The sequence below is a fragment of the Emys orbicularis genome, chromosome 2, assembly GCF_028017835.1.
Source record: "Emys orbicularis isolate rEmyOrb1 chromosome 2, rEmyOrb1.hap1, whole genome shotgun sequence".
Classification (NCBI taxonomy): Eukaryota; Metazoa; Chordata; order Testudines; family Emydidae; genus Emys; species Emys orbicularis.
The window spans coordinates 17,215,441-17,226,359 of NC_088684.1; the positions used below are offsets into that span (position 1 = coordinate 17,215,441).

The 10,919-nt window shown below is 42.2% G+C and overlaps 1 protein-coding gene across 1 annotated transcript in view; it reads left to right on the forward strand.

Moving 5' to 3' along the window:
- The window catches only part of OC90 (otoconin 90), a 34,142-nt gene extending 26,796 nt beyond the window's left edge, over window positions 1–7,346 (forward strand). Inside the window, exons 13-17 of the mRNA XM_065400215.1 lie at window positions 862–1,023; window positions 1,463–1,561; window positions 4,201–4,375; window positions 6,345–6,451; window positions 7,039–7,346. Of these exons, the coding sequence (XP_065256287.1) occupies window positions 862–1,023; window positions 1,463–1,561; window positions 4,201–4,375; window positions 6,345–6,451; window positions 7,039–7,346 (851 nt within the window). The remainder of the gene's footprint in view (window positions 1–861; window positions 1,024–1,462; window positions 1,562–4,200; window positions 4,376–6,344; window positions 6,452–7,038) is intronic.
- The last annotated feature ends 3,573 nt before the right edge of the window (window positions 7,347–10,919 follow it).

Below are 10,919 nucleotides of genomic sequence, written 5' to 3' on the forward strand. Positions count from 1 at the left end.
GAAACAACATTTTTTTTTAACTTTTTGTTCTGCCAAAAAATGTTCATTTAGTGTTGACCCAAAGCTTTAAAATAATGTTAAAGTTCAGCCACTGAACCAAAAAATTAATTCTTCACAGAGCTCTAAGGCCAACCCACTTGAACCCCACTAAGCAATTGGTAAATACTTTATTGTCAGTTCCTTTCTTCACATGCCCTTCTGTGTGCTTTCCTTCTCACGGAAATCTCCCAGCCTCATGCCAAGGCTATCAGTCTCCAACAAAACTCGCCGAGCTCCATAAACAACAAAAGCGTGTATGCAGGGGAACTACAAGAGAAAATAAGTGAATGGAGCCACTCCTCTGCATTCTACCTTTCACAGTCTCTTCATGTTCTCCCGACTCACCCGCCAAACCTGAGCTAGAAGAATGTGCCACCACCTCTCATGCTGCTATTCAGTTCAGCACCACTGGGCTACTTTGATGAGGTGATGGACCGAGAACAGAGGAGTGATGAACTCAGGAAACAAACACTGACCTGCACCTTTTCTGGTTGCCCAATCACCTGGTTATGTCATTTAGCTACCTGGGATAATCCTTCACCTTCCAAGTGTGACATGCATTTTTAACCTTTTTAACCTGTAATAAACACTTACCACCATCTTTAACCAGCTTGACTCTAAGATACATAAGAAATGTGAAGAAATTAACAAGAGTGGGAATTTGGGGTTTCTTTCTATGACTGGCAATTTAAGACAGTTCTGTCTGGGATTATTACTCTCTCCTGCTATCTAGGAGATCTATTTACTTCCCATTTAAATGGGCATGTTGTTGGTGATTATCCTGCTAGTTCTCCTTCTTGCTTTTCCTTTTCTCCCCATCAGTTCAGAGGGGGCAGGAAGGCGATTTAATTGTAAGCGTACCTTCAGGAGTTACAGAGGATGCTTTCCCGACGGAAGGGCCAACCACAGCCACAGCCGGTATTAACTCAACAGGGCCAGACGTGATACCCACTGAAAACGATCCCACCACGACAACAGAACAAGGTGAGTGTACAACAAATGAAATTCATTTTCTGTTTCAACTTAAACCACGTCTCTATTCCTGTTCACAGCTACCCAGGCCCAGTATTTCCCCAGGCCATGTGGAGTGGCACTATTACCTCCCTAGATTTATGTATTATCCACATATGGACCTCCTAGAATAACATTGGCTTTACTCACAGCAGCCTGTCACTGTGCAGAGCACAGATCAGAAGAGGTTATCGACCAAGGCTATAAGCAGGTCTCACCCAGCCTATTCCATTTGGAACAAAACGGTTTGTCCACCCACGAAGGGCACACGTTTTAAAGGATTTCAGTCACATTGTTGGCTCAGTGCCTATGCTTGTGGAGATGCTATTGATAGTGGAATGAGGAGAGCACCCTCTTGCCTTTGTGCGACTCTTTCTAATGTGAGTTAACATGTATATCGTGTGATCTGCAGAGACGAGCTTTAAGATAGGAGAAGCGAGCACAGCTTCCTCTGCGATATCCCCAGAAGTGACACTCGCTGAGAGGGGGCCTGATGAAGCTGTCAGACAAGGTAGACATAATGGTTTTCTCAGTTACATCTAATGAAAAATGGGTCACGCTGTATAGCGAAGGTACGTTTACAAATGGTTAGGCTGTTATAAGCACGTTACAGACATGGATAGCATTTGTTATTGATGGTTATAAGTGCCTCAGCAGTGATGTAATAATTTCTCTAATACCTTCCGCTGAGGTGCTTATAACCATCTGTAACAGTGCTGGACTCTAACGTTCTATGATTTCCCATTTATTAACATATGTAGCTGCCATTAACCCCTTATAAACTATTTGCAAATGTACCTTTAAATTAAAAGGTGAATAAAAATGGACTCGGAGAAGGGATGTTCTCTTGCTTTGTGTTTTTAAGCAAGTTTAATTTCCAGTCTAAATGACACTTTATTGCCTGCAAGTATCAGAGGCAGCAAAAGGACTTTTTCCCTCCCAGACCCTCTCTCTGCTCCTTAACAGCTCCACTGTCCTCTCAGGCTCCCCATCTCAATCTTATTTTCAGCACCTCGGTGCAGAGTTGAAAGAGTTCTCCAAGACGGCTGGTTGAATTATTTAAGTTGACTTTTAGATAATAATTACTCATATTCTATTAGTGCCCAGAGTCCCCAGTCTGGGATCGGGGCCCTGGAGTATGAGTGGAACCGGAGAAAGAGGGTCACATTTCAGAAGGGACATCGTTTGGGGTGACACCAGAGGCTCAGGAATGCAAGCTGGGGCCAGGCTGTACATTTGGCATGTAGCAGCGAGAAAGATTTCTTTCCTTCAATTCTGACTGCTTGCTGCATCACTAATTACTAAGGCCCCATTGTGCTGAGCACTGTGGAAACACACACTCTGTCCCCAAGGTCTCTCGGTAGAAATAGACAAGACAAAGGGAATATTATCACTGCTTTACAGATTTGGAGACTGAGGCATATAGGGATTAAAGTAATTTACTGAGGATGACACAGGAAGTCTGTGGCAGAAGTGGAGATCAAACCCAGATCTGAGTCTTAGTCCAGAGCCTTAACCGCAAGACCATCCTTCTTTTAAATAGTCAAGCAACAGGTTGCTCGCTCGCTCGCTCTCTCCTCTTAATTAGGAAATTTTTTTAAGTGGATTATGGAGGAACGTCACACACACATATCACCTTAGCATTAATGGTGTGCGTGAGTTAACTGGCACAAATTCCATTTTGAAAAATGCTCCTATTAGAGCCCTGCAGGGGAGTCTTTTTTTAATCCCGCTCTCGTCCTGCCCCACAATATCCACTCCCACCCGCTCCCGCATTGTTTGGTGAATTTTTATCCTGCTCCCACTGTTACGGCAGCGAGTCCTGCGGGACTCCCAGTCCTGCAGCAGGGCTCTAGCCCCTATTGTTCCTTCCTTCAGACACAACCTAGCCATTGTCTTGCTCCTAATTCTTTCCTCTGAGTGAGCTCTGGATTTTAATCACTTCATTTTCTGAACGAGTGCATTGCATTCTTATTTCCGACCATCTTAAAATGGCTTTGAGAACCTTGGGAGAAAGGTAATGTTTCAGGTTAAATTGGGTCTAAGTGCAAAACATTAATATCACAACCCCTTTTAATTTGCATCTTACACTTGCAGAGCAAAACAGCTTTCCCTTCATGAAAGTCTGTGTTCCCATTTTGACTATTCTCTGCCTCTCTTTTCTTAATTATGCCCAGCTGGTTTAACAACATTTAATTACTCGCCAGTGCCTTTGTACGGGAGATCTCATTTCATCTGCCTTTTCCTTCTCCACAAAGAAATAGTCATTAGAATCTATTCTAAGCAAAGGCAATTTGTGCTCAGTGTAGAACAGCCAGTTTTAAAACAATTACATGGAGATAATAGGGGAGTAACCGAAGTTTGGGAGTTACTTCAGCTAGGTTTCAAGATGGTCATGGTTTTGGTTCAAGGATAGAAATATTGGGATGGTCTTTAAGAATACACAAAATAAAATAACTAAGTAAATGAAGGAAAATCTAATCCTAATGAAAAGGCAGATGTGGGATTTCTCAAGTCATCTAAAACTACAGTGGTAGTCCCATGAGTCTAATTTGATTGAAACATTTGACCTCCTTTAACAGTGTGCTACTACAGCTGTTTTTATTTTTGTTATGGTAGTGCCTAGAGGTCCTGATCATCATACGATGCTAGGCACTGAACACACACATCAGAAAGACTGTAACATTGTATAATTATTTATTTGTATTACCATAGTGACTTGGGGGTCCTAGTCATACATGTGTTTGTCCTGTACAAACACAGACCAAAAAGCTGATCCCTGCCTGAAGAGGCTTACAGTCTTGCATAACATTTTGCTGAAGATCCCGTGAAGCATGTGGTATGTGGAAATACATACAAGCTGTAAGTCACTCACCAGTTTTATGAAAATCAGCTGGTAAATTCAGACCCATTCCAGAGGACCCGGTGTATTTAGAGAGACGTTCAATAAGGTTCTGAGGAGAGACATGGATTATGGAAAGCAGAAACTATGTAAAACGAGTAAGAATTTGAGAGAGAGAGAGAGAGAGAGAGAGAGTTTGTGGTAGCTCTGACCGTTCCAAACAAAGAGAAGACATTGTCTCTGTCCAGAAGAATGTCCAGTGTCAAACTCTGCATGTTACTTAGTAAACAAAATGTCTCTCTTTACAGTCTGTGACAGATTCACCTTTCTGCAAATGAGAGGGAACGGAAAGGTGAAGCGGGAGCTGCCTCGGCTAGGAGAAATGCTGTTTTGCTTGACTGATCGATGCCCACAGGAATTTGAATCTTATGGCTGCTACTGTGGCCAAGAAGGAAGAGGTTATCCTACAGATGTACTGGACAGGTGCTGGCTCTTCAACAACCTGCTAGTTAGCACTGTCTGTTGTTAATCATGTTTATTACAATGGTGCCTAGGGCCCACCCAAGATCAGGACCCCACTGTGCTAGGCCCTGCCCCGAAGAGCTTATCTAAATAGATAAGACAGAAATGGTAGGGAAAAGGCTAGACCAGAGGTTCTCAAACTGTGGGTCATGACCCCAAAATGGGTTGTGACCCTGTTTTAATGGGGTCATCAGGGCTGGTGTTAGACTTGCTGAGGCCCGGGGCCAAAGCCCGAGCCCCACAGCTCAGGGCCAAAGCCGAAGCCCGAGGGCTTCCACGTAGGGCTGTGGGGCTCAGGCTTTGGCTTCAGCCTTGGGCAGTGGGGCTCAGGTTATAGGCCCCCTGCCTGGGGCTGAAGCCCGTGGGCTTTGGCTCCCCTGCCTGGGGTGGCAGAGCTCAGGAGGGCTGAAGCTTCAGTCCCCCACTCCTGGGGTCATGTACTAATTTTTGTTGTCAGAAGGGGGTCACGGTGCAATGACGTTTGAGAACCGCTGGGCTAGACCGTACAAGCATAGCAATCAATGGGATGGTGACAAATGTCATGTTAATGTCTCAGATTTGAGGGGTGGAGTGATTAGGAGGGGCAAGGAGGGCCCCATAGGTGAGGAGAGGGAGGGGAAGAAGGTATGAGGAGCAGGTGTGGAGCGAGGCTGAGGTAAAGCATACTCAAGGAATGGATGGGTTGAATAGTAACTTGCAGATAGACAAGCTAGCCTGTTAATATAGATCTATGCTGCACTATCCTTTTGAAGGATGTAAACATCCAGCGTGAAATCCTGACCCCACTGACATCAATGCGGAGTTTTGCGTTTACTGGTGGATACATCTAAGAATGAGATAAAATTAGAGAAAATTCACACTAACTCTAAGAAAAGGGAAATCTCTTTCAGGGTGAGTTCCAGTAGCATGTCAAAGAGTCTCTCTAGGGGAAGTGATGGAAGTCCTGAGCACCTGAGCCGTCTCAAGTTTGACTACTAGAATATACATCATAAGAAACTAGCAGGAGAACAGACTCTCTGAGTATAGGTCTTCTCCAGTCCTAACTTATATGACTTATTGCATGGAAGGATTTAGCCCTCACGATACTGGCAGTTTCCAAGTTGTCAGTCAACTAAAGTCTTAGGGAATATATGAGAGACAGATGCCCAGTTTTTGAAAACATAAGAACAGCCATACTGGGTCAGACCAAAGGTCCATCCAGCCCAGTATCCTGTCTACCGACAGTGGCCAATGCCAGGTGCCCCAGAGGGAGTGAACAGGTAATGATCAAGTGATCTCTCTCCTGCCATCCATCTCCACCCTCTGACAAACAGAGGCTAGGGACACCATTCCTTACCCATCCTGGCTAATAACCATTAATGGACTTAACCCTCCATGAATTTATCTAGTTCTCTTTTAAACCCTGTTATAGTCCTAGCCTTCACAACCTCCTCAGGCAAGGAGTTCCACAGGTTGACTGTGCGCTGTGTGAAGAACTTCCTTTTATTTGTTTTAAACCTGCTGCCCACTAATTTCATTTGGTGGCCCCTAGTTCTTATATTATGGGAACAAGTAAATAACTTTTCCTTATTCACTTTCTCCACATCACTCATGATTTTATATAGGATTACTTATGCAATTTATTACATCAGACACATAAAAAAAAAAAAAAAGTCCTGTCTCTCTTCCAAGGAGCTCACAGTTGAATAAAGACAAAAGCAAAGGACTCTGAATAAATGAGAAGTAGAAAGGCTGTAATAGTAAGATGATGAAAAGCTTTATTTTACAACTTGTTTGGATAAAAAAAAAAGTTTTTCATTAAAGGTTAAAACAAATGTTTTCCTAGTTTCAAGATGCAATGAAAACAAATAGCCAAAATAACTGCAAATACTGTGTGCTCCAGGGAGATAAGTTACTATTAAGAAAGGTAAACATTTGTTCTTTGTTTTAGGTGCTGTTTCTCCCATCAATGCTGTATGGAACAAGTTAAAAAACTTGGGTGCCAGCCAGAGGGAAGTTTGAGATCTGAAGTTGTATGTTTAGATCATAAACCGAAGTGTAAGTTTGGTTAGATGATTAAATGTATGACATTCCCTTTGAGCAAAATTGAGATCAGTATAGAAGCACACAACTAGAACAGAATCACAGAAGTTAGAAACTGGAAAAAAAAAGTGTTATATTAACAGTGCTCTTTGAGCCATTTGGAATTGGCCTTGAGTAGGGAAAAAAGGTGATCAGGTTTAGATCAGGCTTAGCTAGAATGCGCTAGCTAAGCTTGACCTAAACCTGAGCACTTTTCCTAGTTAAGCAAAACCTTGTTGTCCACAGAGCACTGGTGGATCTCAGGGTATGGCTGGCTTCTATCAGTAGGTGGGCACCTGAATGTAAACTTGTCAGTTTCAGAGTGCTAACATCTACAAGTCCTGCTGAAGTCAATGGCAGCTGCAGTTGCTCAGCATCTCTGAAAAAATCAGATGACTTACCATATATTTAGATGCCTAACTATGGATTTAGCAGCCTGAGTTTGAAAACTGTAGTGATCGGCTTTACTATAAGTGGTGTAGCTGACTACATATTTTAAAAACTGCTTACACCAATTACAATTTGCTTTCAGCCATTTTCATCTTTAAAACCTCCTTTTTAAGGCATTGGCTGGAGCATGTGCGAGAAGCTCCTGTGTACCTGTGATAAGACAGCGGCTGAGTGTATGGCTGCCGCCTCTTTCAATGAAAGCTTGAGGTTCCTAACCAGGCAAGCCTGCCAAGAGAACAAAGCCTCATGTCGGAGTGGAATAGCTGAGAGGCCTGCAGGTGACACTGGAATAGGCACCAGAACCTCCAGCTCGGAGGAGAGCAGTGAGGAGGCAGGTCCGTGGAGGAGTGCTTTAAGAAGAATAAAGAGAGCTGCACGACATCCCCGGGGAAAAGCCAGAGCCACACCACAAGAGAGATAGCCAAGTCTCTATATCCAACTGGGAAATGGCAAGGAGGGCTCCAGAGTCACCCACTGTGTGTCCTATTTTATCTTATCTTTGTAAATTCTCTTTTACATTTTCTTGCAGTCCCCAGATTGAATTACAGACTAGGTAATGGGTTATATATGTTAGGATATAGAACTCTGTTCTACAGGGAAACCTGCACTAAGGACCATTTCCACCTGTCTTACATGATTATTTGAAAGTATCCAGTATAGTTTCGTTCAGCTTTTATGTAAAGACCCCTCTGCCAGGTGACTGATTTTTGCTAACACCTCTGGCAGTTGGTTAAAATTTATTTTGTTTTGTATTGGAAAGGAGATGTCTCTCGCTGAAAAAAACAAACACAATTGAAGGGTTGGAATTAGAATTTGATACATTTTCACATTACATGCCACTATATGTAGTTAATACAGAACTCCTCCATGATATTAAAATAGTAAGCTATAAGATGCTATACTAGTTACATAACTATGGTAAAACATCCTGGTCGATATCCTTCTTGAATATTCAGGGACGTGGTGGGAGGAGATGAGGAACATCTGTCAAGACACGTGTCTCCAAAAATTGTGTAATATGTGCAGATGTCTGCAGTACCTCTAAAGAGGTCATCCACCTAGGCTTCAAGGTGTCACAGAGCACATGTTCTGCCTTCAACAACATGGAGCCCCTTCCTATTACATTTTTGGCCAGCTGGGGCCTTAGTTTCCTGTTCATCCCCATTCTCTGAATTATTTTCTTGCCCCACCTCTTACTGGCTCTGCATGCCAATGGGCAACTGTAACATGCTGCAGAGTTTTACAGGTCTCCAATTTCCCTTTTTGTATATTATGTAGAAGGGAGCATAGTGGCATCTTCCAATGAGAACCAGCGCACATGGGCCAAATGATGTGGGGAAGCCTGCATCTCTACTGGCCATGCTGTGACTGTTCTTTGGAGAAACAACTTCAGCTTCCAGGAATATGGCATGATACCAACAGGACTAATGTAATAGATTTCTCAAATTAAACTACATTTTTCCTTCCTACGGCCCACTGTCGCTCCCATTATGCCATCTGCATGGACTCAGTGGAGATACACCGTCAAACTACAGCAGCAAATCAGCCCCTTCCTGTCCCCGGTCCTCCTTGTAGAAAACAAAACAAAACACACCATTGCGAGCTGTAATGAGACCTTTGAGGAGGGAGTGGGAGAAAATTAAAAATCCTTATTCCCAGAATCACTGGAAAATTGAACTGGGACCTATAGTAAATCTAGAGTACTCTGCGCTTTTTGCTGCTTTCTGCAGCAGCTAAGATTTATGATGATGATGATGGATGGTTCCAGCCCTTTGCATTGCAGAGTTTTTTGGAAGACTTGCTTAATAGGACAACACTGATTTATATAGGTAAGGCTATCGCTACTTAGACAGCAGCAAAGCAATGAAGGACATGCAATGAGGTGTTAATTTCAAAGCTTTGATGTGACCAGTTAAATGTTAATACTAGGGAGCAAATTATCTACTTTGCATGTTGTAACCAAGTGGGCCTAAAAATCAAATCTCACTGGGAGTTAAATCAACAGCAGCTTCATTGCTTTGGATGATGCCATATGTTCTGGCACCAATTTTAATCTCATTGCTTCATCTCAGTTCTGACTAGAACCGACAGTGCAATGGGATCAATAGATTTTAAACCCAGAAGGGACCACAATCATCTCCTCTAACCTCCTGCATAGCATAGACCATAAAATGTCAGGCAATGGGACAAGTCAGATGTTTCAGAATGAGTAGGGACGTGTGTATGTTTCAAAGGTCAGGGTCTTGAACAGAACAGGCCGTTCCCTCCAGTCCATTCCGTGCTTTGCAATTCTTGGTCTCCTAAAACTCACAGTAGACATGGAGTTGTGAACAAGAAACTCTCCCTGGTGGCTAAATGCACATTTAACCAGTTTGCATGAAAGTGATTTTTTTTTTTTAATTCTGACTTTGAATTGTGTATGAAAATAGAAGACAGGTTGCCTGGGATATTTTCTTCATCATCCAAAAAAAATCTAAGCAAGTTTTTAGTTTGGAAGTTAAATGAAAACAGTCTCACACTTTTTGATTTATGACCTAAAATATTGAATATAATCTCATCCCATATAGTAGAGTAAATATTTCATTTTTAAGTATTTGCAGAAGATTTCTGGTGCTGCTGTCATATTATGCTTTAACTTAAATAGATCTATACAATTACTGACAATCTTTACTACAACTGTTGATTTGATTTTACTGTAAATGTGTGAAATGGATCTTCAAACAGAAAATTAACTTGAAGTAAACAGTTGACAATGTAATAAAACCAAAATGTTTTCAAATGTCACCCGTTTTGGAGGCTCCTCTTGAAACGAATGAAGAATTTCCACTAACATTTTTTACAATAAAGACACTTGTTACTAACTTATCATTGCGACATCTTAGCCTTATTATAGTGATTTTTCTGACATTGTTTCAATATTTCCTTTCTAGATTCCTGTTTTAAGGGTCTGCAACTTAGTCATAAGAACTTTGCTCTGTGTTGAGTGCAAGGAAGTTGTGTGGTCCAACAATCAGAGCAAAGGCTCTGGAAGCAGAAGGCCTGCATAGGTTCTTCCACATCATGAAGTTGTTTGGACTTTGCCCATGTCATTTGGTCTTTTTGCCTTAGTCAGTATTGTGAGAACGTTAGGTAAATATGCAAAATTCCCTTAAAATCCAATGCTGCATCTGAATGTTCTTTGATAACTAAATATCACAAAACTGAGGTATATATGATCCTTACTGTCTTTTTAAAAGAGCAGTACAAGATTAGACCACTGTGAAAAATGCCTCAGTGTGGGGGGCTGGACTAGATGACCTCGCAAGGTCCCTTCCAGTCCTGCATTTCTATGGTAATGATTTGCAACATGGAGCAAAACCAGTAGAGAGTGAGCTTGCTTCAGTGACAGAGCAGAGGATTACTGTGGGTTTGCTGGAGGTACAAGTTACCATCACAGTTCATAATTAAGAAAGCAGCTAGCAAATGTTTAGGGAAATGTCCCACACATAAGGAGTGAAAATCCTCACCTCATAGATGTTAATGGGAGTTTTTCCATTGAATTCTATGGGACCCGGATTTCCCCCCAGGACTTTTAGGAAAAGCCCACAAAGGAATAGCAATATGAAAAACTGAAGGGAGGGATAGTATGTGGTTGTGAATCCTCCCTTTAGTGGAAGGAATCACTTCCCTCATTATCAAGTGAGGTATGTACACCTCCTTTTAAAATACAAGATTGGTGAAGAAAACTGATAGAAAGGTCTAAGCCTACAAACCCGCACTAACATTTAATCCCAAAAGGTATAAAGGTTGGCAAAGTGGAGGGGTGGCGAAGGGACTTGGCGAAGGGACTTGAGAAATTACATCCACAGGCAAAACCAAACGAACCTCACACATTCCTTCAAGATGCTGGGTCCAATGACCATTTAAATATCCACTTCAGCAAAAAAACAGGATTAATCTACAAAATGTCACTGCCCGTTCTTTTCATCTGACGCTGAGGATGAGCTTTGATACT